This window comes from Leptodactylus fuscus, chromosome 5 (assembly GCF_031893055.1).
Source record: "Leptodactylus fuscus isolate aLepFus1 chromosome 5, aLepFus1.hap2, whole genome shotgun sequence".
NCBI classification, from domain to species: domain Eukaryota; kingdom Metazoa; phylum Chordata; class Amphibia; order Anura; family Leptodactylidae; genus Leptodactylus; species Leptodactylus fuscus.
Genome location: NC_134269.1, coordinates 164797778 through 164814713, shown reverse-complemented (window position 1 = coordinate 164814713; position 16936 = coordinate 164797778). Strand labels below are relative to the sequence as shown.

The 16936-nt window shown below is 39.8% G+C and overlaps 1 protein-coding gene across 2 annotated transcripts in view; it reads left to right on the top strand.

Moving 5' to 3' along the window:
• Window positions 1–16936, top strand: part of HTR4 (5-hydroxytryptamine receptor 4) — a 283663-nt gene that overhangs the window by 94756 nt on the left and 171971 nt on the right. Inside the window, exon 2 of one of the 2 annotated variants that reach the window (XM_075274689.1) lies at window positions 13096–13177. In XM_075274689.1, the coding sequence (XP_075130790.1) occupies window positions 13152–13177 (26 nt within the window). In that variant the 5' untranslated portion in view covers window positions 13096–13151. Of the gene's footprint in view, window positions 1–13094; window positions 13178–16936 lie in introns of those variants that run through there. The other variant, XM_075274690.1, reaches the window with a different exon arrangement.

Here is a 16936-nt window from a genome sequence, read left to right as displayed (position 1 = left end):
CCAACACCCTCAGGCAGGGTCTAGTTAGCCATTGTAGCGCTAGGGACAGCTTACCTACTCAGTTTCCCTAGTAATGCAAGCACCATTCAGTACCACGGTTGTTGGGCAATGACACAACCGTGACACCAAAACTAGCAGAATATTGGAAACCTGTGACCTGGTCTGTCAAATACATGGTGATAAGTAGAAATATGCCATCCTAAAAGTCCATATGGTTAAATCCTAGTCATGTGTATCAGATATTTAATAACTCTGTGAAAGAAAGTTTCATAGTTTTTCTAATTGAAAGCATCAGATGACAAACCTACTACTATGGTCTGGAAATGATACAAATGGAGCTGTAAAGCAATGAGCACATTTACAATACAAATATATGCATCCATCAATATTCTACTGTAAACACATCTACTTTTGTGTTGAATGTAATAAAAGCATACCACACCTATCATTTCAGTATTGCTTTAGCTGTCAGTCTTGGGTTGCAGTTAGTAAACATAGCTGATATGTTTTATGTGCTCTTCAGTATGTGAACTATATAGATATTATCAGTGGAATATATTTGTGTTGAATATCTTTGTTGTATGTTTGATTTATACATAAAAGGACAGAACTAATGGCCAGCTCTGACTGTGCGCAAATTGTTCCTTAGACAAAGCCGAATGGTACCTGCTGATAGTACAACATCATTTTCCACTTGTCAGATCTACATCAGAAATCACTGAAAGGAAACAATCAGCCTTAATTGCATGTAAAATATATTCTAACAAAATGTCTTTCCAGAACTGAATGAATTCCATGAGTACAGCCCTCTCTGCCAAAGAGCAGTCACTAGCAAAGACATGTGGAATTTGGGGCTTTCTGTGATGGGCACATATTGGATTGTCATCCAAATGTATCCTGTGAGCTGGAAGGGAACACTTTGGAAGCATACAAAGAGCACGAACCTGTCATTTCACTTCTAGAATAGTAAATGTTTATTTAAAGGGGTTGTCCAGCGATGGACACATTTGGAAAGACGATGTTATTATTTGTATAATGAAAAGTTTACAGGTTTTCAATATACTTTCTTTAAAAGGGCTCTATCATTGGGAAAAGTAATTTTTAACTAATCACATCCTTGCATAGCCTTTACAAAGGTTATTCCACACCTACCTTTTGTATGTAAATCACCTGTCTTTTTTTATTCATATGCTAATTATACTGGTGCACGATGCATAGTGCACTCTCTTTTCTATTGTTCCCTATGGGTGTATACAGCACAGGCTGTTGCTGATGATGATGATTCAGCTTCCTGTTTGCACACACACATAGGAGATAATAGCAGAGACAACTGCTGCTGGGAACTTCCTGTGCTGGATGGAAGCTCATTAGCATATGAATAAAAATGGACTTATTCAAAAACTGAGGCAATTTACATACTAAAGTTTAGGTGTGGAATAGCCTTTCTAAAGGCTATGCAAGGATGTGATTAGTTAAAAATGACTTTTCCCAATGATAGAGCCCCTTTAAGCAGAGATATAAAACACCATGAAGATTTGATAGTCATCCATTCTCTTTACTTCCACTGAATAAAAATGAGTCTATGGTCATGTGATATACAGCCCATGGTCATGTGATATACAGTCCATGATTATGTGATGGATACACAGGTGCACAGCTTGTTATAGTCACAGATATAATATTTGGAAAAACAGTGGTACCCCAATTCTTGGTTGTGGTGGCCTGTGGGAGGATTATCCAATCCGTATTTTCCAGTAATAGAAAGCCACAGCACACACTATGTGAAAATGCATACTTCATCAAGAATTTATTCAAGAAGAATGTCTTCCTATAGAGGAAATTGTTGGTGTTTATGAATAACAATTGAATATATCATATCATAGAAAGTGCTGCTTCTGACTGTTGAAGTCACATGTTACGTTACAGAAGGTGCTGAAGAAGCTTTAGTCTGGGATCATGTGTCACATCGTAGACTGTGCTGCATATAGCAGTTTTAAATAGTTGTGTACATGTCATCTCATAGAAGGTGCTTCATATAGTGGCGGTGTTCTTATACTACATGTTCCCTAATATACTGTATCCAATGCAGTGGAATAAAGTTACCCATTAATACAGCTCACATATACCATGTTTCAGTCTTGTATGACCCTTCCCAAGTAGATATGTATGGAGAAGCTGTGCCGATCTGCAAGGAAGGGAACACTGTCCTTTACAATTTTGAGAGACAATGTCATTGTTTGTGTGTCCATCACATGACCATAGACTGTATATAACTTGACCATGGACTGATATTTATCAACTGAAAGTAAGCAGAATGAATGACAGCAAGCAGACATCTAAAAAACCACCTAAGGAATTGATGCAGAGAGTGCGTCAATAGTCTGTTCATCTTTTCTTCAGGACTTTCCAGGTATATTTAGAACGTACCCATAGTGAATAAAACAGAATTAAAATCAACATCTTTGTGATATCACAATTCTGTGTTTCTATTTCTTAAGTAAATGCTGTTTAACCTTACATATATTGTTATTGGCGTACTGATCAAAAAGTGACATGTGCAAAGAGCAGTAGAAATGGCAATGAATTGCTGTTCAGTTAAGAGGCTGCTTAAATAGATAAGAATTCTAGCAGTGTATTATTTCTGTGAAACAATGTATCTCATGTCATTCTGTGATATTTTTAGTTTAAAACTATAGGATATAAAGCAGTTCTTTGCTTGCTGCTATGAGTCACACAGCGATAAAATTGGTAACCTCTCTCTTGTCTGTTGGTTCCTAAAATATAATTCTCTCTAATGACCAAGAGAGTCATAAGTGATGGTATATTACAAAAAAAAACAAAAAACTTTGAAACCAAGGTGCTATTTGCCCCCCCCCCCCCCATTGTGGTATGGACACGTATGAAACACTATAGGGTCCCTTCCTACCTGGACAACCAACCCTTACTTACCAAAGACACAATGATAACTGTGGGTCTAGCTTCTGTAACTGTCTACAACCACTAGGGAAATATACATGTGGTTACTTAAAGGGATGTTTCCATGATAATAAGTTATCCCCTATCTATGGGATAGAGAACAACGTTTATACCAGTGGGGGTCTGACTGCTTAGATCCCTGCTGATCAGGAGAACTAGGGACTTTCCTCACCCATTATGAATAGTTTGGTGGTCGAGTATAGCATACTGTTCCATTCATTTCAATGGGATTGCCAAGGATAGCTAAGCGCTGTACTTCAGCTATCTCCTGCATTCACATTAAAATAAATGGAGAAGTGCATGCCCAAACACTGCCCTATTAAGAACAGCAAAAGAAAGTCCCCCCCCCCCTTCACCTGATTAGTGGGGGTCTGAGCAGTCAGTCCCCAATTGATCTGCAAGTTATCCCATATTCTATGGATAGGGGATTACTTACCCATTTAATGGCATCCATTCCAATAAATGGGTGTCATGTAATACATGATCATGCACCAGAGTATTGTCTTTGCACAACTCTGCTCCAGCAGATACGACATACAGATGCCCTTATAGGACACATGGAAGATCAAATACAACACAGATTAGCTTGACCTTCAAGTAGTATGCTTCATAATAAGCGAGAGCATGATATTTTGTTTCTTTAGTTACAGCATTATTTGCATTTTGTATGTGTGCTTATTGTATCCATTTTACATATATTTTCAGGTTATATACACTTTGTAACCTGTTTTATATCTGCTGCAGAGAAAAAATATACCATAGACCTTAAACATCCCTTAAAGAAACTGTGCGCTATACAACATCGCTATTAAAACAGGAAAACAGAAACCAGACATTAAAACTGTAGAAGTAGAAGTATATAGTCCTAATACTATGTGTTTTATAGAAATCATATCTCATACAACGTAATCCTGCTCCTGAGACCATTTCAGGTGGGATTGTAAAACCATATTATACAGTGCGTAGCTGGGGGCACAAATGATTGTCTATAGTGGTCCTTTGAGCATCTCAGCTTCACAAACTCAAATAAAAGTGCAACATTATACGTTCACCAATTCACATATGGATGAGACCTACTGTATTATCCAAAATAGCCCATAAATCTAGACATAGTCCTTCTATCAACAGCACTATCAAAAAGTAATAATGCCGGCAGCAGAATTGGCTTTCTGTGTCACTTTATTAAATTTATGGACATAAGCACTAAGAATATTACACTAGTTGCAACTGACTTACAGAAAAACTCAAACATTTTATTAGACACATTGAAGGACCTCGGTTTTTGCAGAATGTAAAGGCAACTTAAGAGTATCTATGTTTTTGTATTTGGTATAGCCACTGTATGTGTTCTCTATACAACCTGTGTACAGACATTACTTCCTGCATTATCTTGACCATTGTTGGTTGTTACATGCAGGAGGATCGAGTGAGTAATAGACACTATCTTTTATTTACTGCATATATTGATACTTATATAATGTATACCGCCTGCATTCTACCGCAACAATTGTTGTTAACATATGAATTTATGTATTCATTTAAATGCTGGGGGTTGTGCAATAATAATATATATATACAGGGTGGGTCATAAGTATGGATACACCCAGATAAAATGGAAGTGGTTGCTAATATCGCCTTACCGTTTGTGGCATATTAGTACATGGGAGGGGGGAAACATTTGAGGCCAGGTGACGCCCATGGTGGCCATCTGCAAACCGCCATTTTGGATTCAACTTTACTTTTTTCAATGGGAAGGGGGTCACACATCAAACACATGGAGAATTGCACAAGAAAAACAATGATGTGCTCATTTTTAACATAGCTTTATTCATTATCAAGTTATTGACACGTTTGTGACATTGAGCAATGACAGTAACTCACTAAAGAATGTGCTCAAAGTGCGGCCAATTGTGTTGAATTGCAATGCAATTCTGTTCTCCCACTCTTGACACACTGAGGTCAAGCAGCTGGATCTTGTAAGGGTGCCATCTGTGTGTAACCAGTAGCCGTCGAATGGACATTCAACTTATACCACACTCCAGGGACATACGGCGAGTGCTAAGCTGTGGGCTCTTGGTAAATGTTACCAGGACAGCCACTCATGTTTTGTCATTGGTGACAGTTTTCATATGTCCAGATTTAGACTTATCCAACATTGAAGCAGTTGCACGAAATTTAGTGAGCAGTTTGCTAACTGTGGCATGGGAGGTAGGTGTTCTCGTAGGGTTTCTTGCATTGAAGTCTGCTGCAATGACCTGGGTACTGCGTTCACCAGATATCAACTCAATGTCTGTCCGCTCCTCATCGGATAACCTCTGCAACATGTCAATGACTGTAAGAATAAGAAACATGTCAATAACTCGATAATGAATAAAGCTACGTTAAAAATGAGAACACCATTGTTTTTCTTGTGCAGTTCTCCATGTGTTTGATGTATAACATAACCCCCTTCCCATTGAAAAAAGTAACGTTGAATCCAATGTAATACTGTAAGACAGTATTTAAGTATTGCACCATAGACAATGTTTATAGCTTGGAGTTATATAGGAGCTAACCAAATACAATATTGCATTGTTTTTCAATTTTCAATTTTTATTTTATCTTCTATTTTACAAATTACATGGGTAGGGTTGAAACAATTTTTTTAGTGTTGGTATTAAATGGACATCAATCCTTCCATTTACCAAGCTAAAGTTCCAAGTGAATGGATTTGTGTAGACTACTAAGCCGATCATTGTTTTCTTCAATGAATTGCCCACAGTAATTAAATCCTGCCTGTTCCCTACAGAAGTAAAACAGATTGACTGCTGCCAGCATTGCTGCATGTATAATGCGAATCCTCATTGATTTAGCAGGGCTGAAAAAAAAAAAGAATCATTTGAAAGGGATAGCCGCGAGCCCTTGTGTAATATGTCATATCTGCCGGCACTTATTGTGTCTAGAATAATTAGTTTGTCTTCAGCTGGTTAGTTCATTAATGTCATATTTGTCTTATATCTTATTCTAATAATAATTTTAATGATGTTGGTTGAAAAGTTTCCATGAATTATGTTCTAATACTTGCAATTTAATGTGCTTTATTATTGTATAATACATGTTTATAGAAAGTGACTTCTCTGTTGTGAGTTTAGAAATGTTATATTAGGGGCTCAGATTTACTGTTGCGGCTTAGACTAGTCACTGGTGTAAACCTAGCTCATCTTTTGGCATAATGTGGTGCATTTAGTTTGGGAGTGTGGGTGTGGATTCTCAGGAAGAGAGCGCGTGGCTTACATTTGCCACAACAACATTGCTAAAAATGTACAAAGATTGTGTTGCAAAATTCTTCCTCCAATTCTTCCTTGTGTACATGACCAACCTTTATCCGTTTTAGATGTCTGGTATGTGATTAGGTTATAACCAATTTTCACCTTTCTTATTGGTTATGATTTTTCCAGAACATTAACGGAGTTGTCTCAGATAACCTTTCAGTTGGTGTTTAAACACTACAATCATTGTGTTTGGCATACATTTTTGTAAGACCAATGTTTGTAGAAACATTAGATCATATTATGAAATAAATAAAAAAGAAATATGGATGGAAGATGTTGTTGTAACATCTCTGCCTGTTCGGGCCTCTGCGCCACCCTCTGCTCGCATGCTGCGGCACCAGAGGCGTGTGCAGTTTGACAATTTGCTTAAGGTTTTTAGTTGCACTGTGTGAACACGGCTCTAGTCCTTAATTGGATTTGCACCACACCCGTCTTCTGCCAAGGTTGCCTCTGTTCATTAAGTGGTTAATCTGTCTTGCCTGTGATTGACAGCTTTTCTTCCTGTCAGGTTCTGGGCAGGTTCTTCCTTCCCTATTTAGTCTTGGCTCACAGTCACACTGGTGCCAGTTATTGCCCTTGCTTTCTGGTATTGCTTGCTGTTATTTACTTGTATGCTAATCCTTGACCTCTGGCTTTCCTACTGACTATTCTCTTGACTCCGATTTGGCACTGCATCGCTCTCTTGTTACCGAACCCTGGCTAGCTGACCTCCCTTTGTTGTTGTACGTCTTGTCTGCGTTTTGTGTTTCACGTATTCAGGGAGGGATTGTCCTCGTGGTTGTCGCCTATTACCTAGGATAGGGCCTGGCAATAGGAAGGGAAAGCGGGGGGCTTCAGTTTAGGGCTCACTGTCCCTTGTGCCCCTCCCTCCAGGGTTCACCAGCAGCTTCTGGGGAATTATCATCTGGCTATTCCATAACAGTTGTTTTTTTTTGTTTTTTTTTAATGAGGTTTCAACTCCCCCTTTCCCCACTAGCTAGGAGATGAGAACTCCTGCATTTTGTGAGGTGTATTCTTGGAGGAGTGGGTTACAAGTAAATAGAAATAAATAAAAGAATCTGTACTCGCTGCACTGCTTTCCTGTTGTTGTCTGTCCAATGCTGTGTTGGTAACTGCTGGTCTTCCTACTCCCCCTCCAACACAGAAGCAAGAAGCTGGGAATGTCCATCAACTAATCATTGGCTGAAATGGTGACTCATCTCATTTTTAACCCATTTGCCATCCCTTTCCACCCCTTAATAAGCTAGACTGAGATGGTTATAACTTTAGGGTATATAAAATCCCTATACTTTTAAGAACAAACCTGGGAGACTTCTATAGGCTTCCAGCTGTCCCAGATCATTGTTTATGGACTACCAGAAAAATAGTGGATTGTTTAGGTTTGAACGAGGGTTAATGCCCATGATTAGTGCAGGCACTGATTGTTGGAATTTTTGCAAGGCAGGGGCATAACAAGCAAAACCTGGGCCCCATAGCAAACTTTTGACTGACACCCCCCCTCCACACACACACACATACACACACACACACACACACACACACACACACACACACACACACACACACACACACACACTTTTCTGAACCTCATAGAATATAATGTGAACCACTTGGACCACACAGTATAATGCTCCTTTTGCTGGTCCCCACATTATATAGCATCCCCTTTTCTGGCCCCACGCAATATACAGACCCTCCTTACCCCACCCACTCTGTATATTGCCTCATTACTGGCTCAGTACAGTTTGCTGCCTTCTTTACTGGCTTCCATACAGTAAATGCCAATTTTACCCCCCCCCCCAAACACTGCATAGGGTCCTATAAAGCAGGAGTGTACTAAGTGCCCTTTTTATAGGCTCCTGTACAGTAAATTCTAGTGACTTCAGGCCACCACCTGCCCCAGGCCGTTCTGGAGTTTGTCCAATTTCTGGAAATCACTTTAATAATGATGTCCCATAGTGCCCCTTCACACAGTATAATGGACCATAGAGACCTCTGTTTGAATAATTTCCCAAAGCAACCCTCCACATAATATAATGTCCTATAGTAGCTCTTTCACACACTATCATGTCCTATAGTAGCCTCTATGGTTTTTGTTACTAATTTTCCAAAAATGTCCCAAAGCAGTCGCTATGGTGGTAGTTCCGCTATTGCTGCCATGTCTCTGCTGTATTATTCAGTGGAGACATGCTGGTTATTGAGTACATCCAGCCCGTAATAGTACAACAGATTTAGAAAGCATTAAAGCAACCAGTCTGCTTTTAGATTTCAACCTACATTAGAGAGTGATATCAGCTGCCTCGTCCTTGTTATCACTTTCTCCTGAGCCAATGAGAAGATCACTGAATTGATGATGTTAGCAGGTCATTATGGGACAGGGCTGAAAATGAGCCGAGATGGGTTTTTTCTGCTTAAATATATTTTCATGGCAAGGAATGAATTTGCAATTTGTTGCAATTCTTCTGAACACTCTTCATAATGATCTACATTTCATGCAAATTGCCTCTGCAAAATCTGAATCTGCAAACTTTTTAAAAATTAAAACTTGTGCTGGTCTCAACACTTTGATGTTTTTAGTGTACAAATTCTTTTCAGTTTAAAGGGACACTTCACTTAAAGTTTCCTGTGTCTTCTACTCACTTGTCTTTTCTTCCTCCTGCCTCTCTATTATCGCAGTGAGGAGCATTGCAGAGAACATTAGGCATCATGCTTTTTTTGATGTCTCTCATCTGTGTTTCTTTTTCTTCTTGCTATGTCTCTATACATCACACTGAAGCTGTTGTATAGGAAAGTGTGGCTCAGGCTGTGGATGTGTCACTTATACAAACACCAAGACGTCTTGTATGATGAAGCTACACTCAGTGTGACCCTCACAGTAGCCTCCTGACTCCCTCTTGTGTTAGACTAGGCCCCCTTAACCCAGTTCACATCTGTGGTCATTATTTTCCCCCTTCCCGCATGAAAAATGCGGAGAGAAAAGCGCTCCAAGCAGCACTTTTCTCTCCCCATTTTTTTTTTTTCGTGCCAAAACCAAGCAGAAACCAGATGGACCCCATTATAGTCTACGGGCCCGCAGGTTTCCTAAGGTAACCACTTTTTTATGTGATTAGGTCTACATTCGGGGGGTCCCCAAGTGGACTTCCCAAACAGAAACCCATATGCAGAGTGAACCAGGCCTTAGCAAGATAATGGAGACAGCAAGTAAGGAAACAGGGCTTTAGAGTTAGGATAGTGGCCAACCTGATGTCATCTCAGCCAGTCAATGCATCTACAGTATATATAATAAACTGAGTAGTTTGTTACATAGTTTACCCAGTCTATTACATGGTAGCATAAGCTGTGCGAGATGGTATATGTAGTGCAGTAAACTCATGCTTGCAGGGAGTGTGATCTTGGGGCCCCATTTGTTCCCCGTGGGACCAGTCCTATCACATTTACACTGCTGATGATTAGAAATCTCCTGTCATACATTTCTAATGAAATGAGAATCGCGTCCCTGTCTGTAGACTTAGTCTTTTAGCTTATTTGGGAAGCTATTGAGGGGAGGATAAATCACACAATCCTTCCAGCAATATCATTCATACACATACATTTTTTTTTCCGTGAAAGAGATTTTTTTTCTCCTCGCAAAGAATTGTTCACTTTGGCATCTGTACTAGCAAAATAAATATTGCATACCGCTCCGTGACATGAAAGTTATGTTTAAATGATATAAAATGTCATGTATTTGTACAAAAAATTTAGACCCTACAGTCCACTTCAAAGAGATGCGATTAAAGTTAATTATACAAATGAAAGTCTTTGTGAAAATCATTAATTGTGCCTTAAAGTGAGACCTAGAAAGCTGATTCTATTATAAGTCATTTTCCTCTCCAGCCCTGAATAGTCCTCCAGCACTTAATTAGACACTTTTATTATGTATGTGTAATAAACCTCAATCTTTTAATTGTCATGACAGCCAATTGCATCATTTAAATGCTGCGGGAGCATGCATCACAGATAAATGGGTATATGATGGGAGGCCTTTGATGTGACTCCTCTGTAATCGATATACGTCAATTTATAGCTTCGCTCCTGGGATCACTAGGATTACACAGTTATCAAATCTTCACATCTAAATTAATCTGTCATCAGGAGAAAGAGTCTCCGTTCTAAATCCAAAGCAGTCCCTGCCTTCTACAAAGTTAATATGATGAAAGAAGCCAAGCTGCTACCTGCTGAATCTACGGCAGCTCACTTAGTATCTGCCTGCCAGAAAGGAATGGTAGATTTAGCAGGAGAGAGATGATGACTCGAGTCCAAATGCAGGGAAGGTTCATTTCCAATAAGATTGTTCTTTTTGTTTAGGACATTTAGAGGCCTGCAGCCTTCCAAAGTATTGATGTTGAAACACAGCATACGCATCAATAATGGCAATCCAGAAATGGCAAGCAGAAAACAAAGAACTGGTTCGGAGACAGTCTAGACAAGAATTCATACAGGCAACTTTGAGTGTAAAAGTGGGCTCACATGAGTTACCAGAGATTTTGGTGAATGGTGTTGTCATTAAAAGGGTTATGCCATCTCCCCATCTCACCAGTTTGCCTGTTTTCTCTTCTCACTTCCTGTATTCTTCAACAAGCTGATGGGCAGGCTTTGACTGTTTGACACTAAGAAGTACCTCAATAGACATTGATTTATCATGAGAGATTTATTATGATTACTAGTAGAGGTGAGCGAGTACTGTTCGGATCAGCCGATCCGAACAGCATGCTCCATAGAAATGAATGGATGCACCTGGTACTTCCGCTTTGACGGCGGCCGGCCACTTAACCCCCCGGGTGCCAGCTACGTCCATTCATTTCTATGCGAGCATGCTGTTCGGATCAGCTGATCCGAACAGTACTCACTCATCTCTAATTACTAGATATCTAATATATATGCAGATCAAATAATATGCACAGTAAATGTATATTACATTACACAGGCATGGAGAGAAAAAAAATTATACATGCTGTCAGGACTGATAAGCAAACTATCCAAGCCTTTATCAGCAAAATGCACTTAACTAACCAGATTGCCCAGACCACAGAGTAGAAGATAATCATTCTGAAAGTAATACAGAGAACACAGCCCCCCTTTCTTCAGAAAGAAGTTAGTCACATCACCCTTCCTGGATCATATAACAGGCCAAGTGCCTTGACAATCTTCTATGAGATGGGAATACCCCTTTAGGCCGAAGCCCCTCTTAGTGTAAATGCTGTGATTTTCCACAGCGTTTTACAGTACCTGCAAAATGGATGGAATTCTGGATTGCAACCACACACTGCAGAAAAAGATCTACAGCAGAAATACTGTGATTTCAAAAAAACATGTTGCAACGTGTTAATTATACCTTTGGAAATGCTGGTGTGTTCCGTATAGGTATAGTTGAAGCAGAAAGGCTGCAGAGGAAAACTCCAGTTCCTGACAATCACAGCCTTCCATTTTGGCAATTGGGTGTACACCTAATTTATTAAGAGGCTGGAGTGTATGATAAGCCACTCTTAATCAATCTGTCCCACTGATTGTGCTTTCTGCCGAATTATTGAGTGATGAATGTTAAAGGGAACATGTCACATACAAAATGCTGTTCAATCTGGTGGGCAGCATGTTATAGTACATGAATTGCTGATCAGATGGGAAAACCAGTAAATTTATCCATTGAATTTCCTGATCTTTCTATGTTAAGAGAAGGAGGCAGTCTTTTCTATGACGCATGCAGAGGAAGACTGTCAATCACTGATAGGACCGCCTCCTTGTTTTTCTCAACATAGGAAAAGCAGAGATTTCAATGGATGAATGAATCTCTCCCCATACACATATTCATCTCTGTTCTCTGCTGTCCCTGCTCTATAACATTCTGGCTACAGATTGGAATGCAATTCTTATATGACAGGTTCCCTTTAATTCAGTTAATCTATGAGTTAGTACAATTGTCGCCATTGATCAGAGCAGGCTGTGAGGCTGTCTAGTACTGTCCGTGTACTGTACATCACACCTCTATGTAAAATTAGTTGACTGAATTTTACATCCCTAGGCTGCTATATAAACTGTCCACAGACATAATATGGAAACTTGGATGATTGCTGCAAGTACAACACTGACAGGTCTATGTACTCATTCATATATTATGAATGGGGAACTTTCTAAGAAGAAACTTAGCTTTACTGTCTATCGTTTAGACAGTGAAAAGTTAGACTAGACTGTCTTAAAGTGAGAAAATTATATTTCTATACTAAGATAAATAACCTAACTTCTAACTTGCTTTATAAAAAAAAAATGTATATTTGTAGATTGATGGGGCGGTCATGTTAATTAGTTGGGAAAGGCTAGTAGTGGGCAGGCTAGCTAGGTAAACAGGGAGGAGGAGGGAGAGGGAGGGGGAGGGAGTGAACGGGTAAGCTAGTGTGAGGGTCAGTGCACACAGTTTTTTGGAGCTGATTTTAGCGCTGAATCCGCCTCAAAATCAGCCTCCAAAAAAAAAAAAAAGCCTCCAAAAAAAACTCTGTGTGCAATGACCCTTACAAAATGTCATTAACACATAGATAATGAAGTATAAAGCATGTGTGCTAATTTTTATACACACAATTATACCATAATTCTGGTGTAATTTTAGCTTTAGTTTTAAAACTTACTCCAACTGTGACACTTTCATGGACTTACAGTATTGTTGGGACTTTTGTTACTTGTGTAGCCTGTAGACCAATTCATCTCTTATGCTATCTATTGCACTGATGTACTGTATGTGTCTAATAGTCAATTTGTATTTCTTTACCTGTCTTCGCAGGGCAAGCTTGATCACAAGGGCATTAACTTTCCAGCCCTCCATGCCTACTGACTGTGATGGAAGAACTTGATAGTAATGTGAGGTAAAGCTATTATAATAATACTAATCGGTTATGTGATATTTGTATTATATCACACTTAATGTAGTGTAAGTAATAATGCTGTAACATCTGAAGGACTGGTGAGCTATGGCACTGCCAGGTTTACAGAATGTGATACTCATGAGCTGTTCCTGGATGAACGGTTATGTACCATGAATCCATGAAGGTAGCGAGGTTTAACCTTAAACTTTGCTACATCTGGATACTGTAGATATATCTGTATACCATTGTTTCCTGATGATTATTGCTTTTTCTATGTTCTTCTGCAATACACTGTAGTAGTAGAAACAAGGCCTGCAGCCAATTACAATGCAGATCTATACTATATGCCAATCTGTGGAATGGTGGCAATGGTAGAATTAGTAGGAACTATTTTTGGAAATCTAGCACCATTTAATGTAAAGGGAGTATGTCACCAGAGCGCGGCTTATCAACCCAGCATGTTAGTGTCGCCTGGATCAAATGGTGTTCTCCCCTTGTAAATCGGTGCCTCTGTTACCAAGATAATGCTGTTTTAATCAACATGCAAATAGGTTGTTTGGCGCAATGACGGCATTGATGCATACCCCTTTGGAGAAATGGCAATTCCCTCATTGATCTATAGTTCTCATTTGCATATTGACAAACTGTAATAACCCTAATGGAGGCAACAATTCAGATAGTGAAACACTGTATGATTCGTGTAACTGTAACCTATCTATCTGCTTGGCTGGGTTGATATGCTGGTGACAAGACTTCCTTTTAAAGGGACATTCCAGTTAGAATGAGTAGCCTCTATTCAAAGGATAGGGATAACTTGCTGATTGGTGGTCCGACCACTAGGACCCATACTAATCGCAACAACTGGGGTGCTTTACACCTTCGTTTTCATGGAGCGGCAGGATGAGACATTGAAGATTATATCTTTGGAGCACTAGCAATGCCCTCGTTGCCCCAAGCAGATCATTTTCATTTTGACAAAAATTTCACAAAGGCGAAACCCCATTTGATCCAAATGACCCCTACCCTACATGGGGCTAAGTTCTCATGACAGGCTTCCATCATAGGCATCTGTTTAAAGGAGTCGAACAGTTGCAATTGTCACTATTCAGGATATCAAGTAAAAAAAACAAAAAACATTTTTTCTCACTCGATACCTGTGTACAAAACAGCACAGTCTGCTCCTCTATCTTATACAGATCAAAGAATGGAATTCCCAGAGATTACCACTGAATGGAGATAAAACCCCCCCAAAAAACAGTATATTGGGATACCTATGGATCCATTTAGCATATGCATATTTCAGTATGACCTTTCCTGAAGTATATGTTGTAGGGGTTTTCCAGGTTTATTAATGATAACCTATCCTTAGGATAGGTCATTAGTTGAAGATAGTCAATGGCCTGACATCTGGGATCTCCACCATTCTCTTTTGAAAGGGGCTGGCGCATTCGGAAGAGCCTTGCAGCCCCCTATTGCAAAACCAAGTACTGCACCATACATTTTACACTGGCTGTGCTTTGTATTGCAGCTCAGGCTCATCTACTTGAATGTGAGGGACGTAGCTGCAAACAGACCATGTGACCAATGAAAGTGATATCACATGGTTTGTGAAGCAAAAGCGACTTGTTTTTCTCTTTTTGTACACATATGGTAAGTTTCTTCCTTCACCATTTTTTTTTTTTTTTGTTTTTTGTCTTGGTACCAGCACTCTCCCCCTATTATGCCCAGGTGTTTTTAATTAGCAGGAGACTGCTAAAAGAGACCCATACTCTGACTGGGGCAATATGGTAAGGTGAATTTTTGAGATCTGTTCACACGGTGCGGTGCTGCATGGTGTCTGCTGCTCCTGTGGCGCTGTGCCCGTGGGGCGGCGCGGCCCAGAGCCTGGAGGCTTGGTCTAGTGGCAGGGGTGTTGCCGGACTACTGGGTCGCTCGCCCTGTGGGTGCTGTGTTACGGTTGTGGCGGTCGCTGTGCAGCGCCGCGCCCAGTAGAGTAGGAAACCACTATAAAGAGGTCGCCGTGAAGTGTCTAGTGGGATTATGCACATTGATCAATATGTATACTAAGAACCTCATGTTCGGTATTGTAAAATTTGCTGAGAAGCACTAGATCAATATATAAGGTTGGGATGTGCGGGCCATGTCTTTCTCTTTTTGTACACATACTGAACAGAATAGGACCTGCTCTATATTTTGTGGCGCGGACTCACGGCCAGCACACTGATCTGTGGAAGTTATGGTCGTGCACATGGACCCATAGGAATGAATGGGTCAATGTGCTATCTAAGAAAAACACTGATAGCACCCGAATCTCGCCCATGGTCATCTACAAGGAGCTAAAGTGTGTGGAGAACACATTGTGAAGGGAAACATGCAAATTTGAGGGATAATGACCTCCGCGTTATTAAATTATGTGTAGTATATAAAGAGAGTGGAACAGGACATTATGTCATATTTTGAACAATTTCTAGAAAGATGAAAGGGTTTCTTTCCTGGAAAGTGAAATGAATTGAAGTGATGATTGTAACCAGACTGTGGATTTTAATGCACCTCACTAGCAAATAAGATTGAACACTTGACTGACAAGGATATAGTGAACTTTTTGTGCTACATTTTTTTTTTGCCTTTTCTTATGTAATCTCATATCCTCTTTAGTTTTTCTCATCTGAGAGGAACGTGCCACTTTTTGCTGGGAGGGAAAAGAAAAGCACAAAGGCATTACTCTATAGCTTGATGTGACATGATGACGGCACTATTAAATCTCTCAAAAAATGAAATAGCTTGTAGCATTAGCGTTAAAGGGATGTCCACTTTGATACTCATTTTATGAACCTATATATGACCCTCTAAAGCTTACATGTTGTCTTTGTCTTTCCTACATTTTCCCTATATATTGCAAAGATTGACTTGGTTTATTTTTGCAAAACACATATGACAAATTGTACCCAGGAGGCCTAAAAAGATTTGTATTGTGTACAAGGGCAACAACTGTGTGTATAAATATAGTGTGCATATAGATTGAACATAATCCACTGAAAGTATCACAGCGGGGTGCTTTACAGATGACGCATTGAAAATCTTTGTGATAGGAAAACCGGTGTCCTTCAAGAAAGAGGAGGAATGTTTTCTTGAAATCGTGTCAGTTACGTATTACAATCAAATAATGTTACTTCATATTCTGAAAGGAAATGTGGAAGAAAATTACCTACTGGTTACATCTCATTTTTGGTGAAGCTTTTTTTCACTTTTTAGCACATCGATGCTCACAGCTATTGTATCAACTCGTTTAAGGGAACCCAAAGGCTTTGGTGCTCGGGTGAGCTTCGGAGTATGACTACTGTTCTTCAGCCCTCCTAAGCCAGATGGAGGTTGGAGTGCCCATGATACTGTTGAAGGAAATGAGGCTGAGAAGATTTGTGGTTCTAGGCTAACAGGTCAAGCACAACTTGACAGGGTGAAGGATACAGTAAGATATCTAACATCTTGCAGGTAATTTAGGTACAATTCTTATATAATACTTCCTCTGTGGGAAAGGGGTGAACTTGGTGGATAGTAGGTCCAGCAGTCTGCACCTGATATCACACACTCTTACTCACTCATTATCAATGTGCCTGTCTGTCTGTCGCCACCTTGAGGCGCCCTGAGTAGAGATGAGCGAACAGTGAAATATTCGATATTCATTTCGAATAGCCCCTCAATATTCGACTATTCAAACGAATCTAAGTGATAGCATAGGGGAAAAGGACTTGGGCATAATAG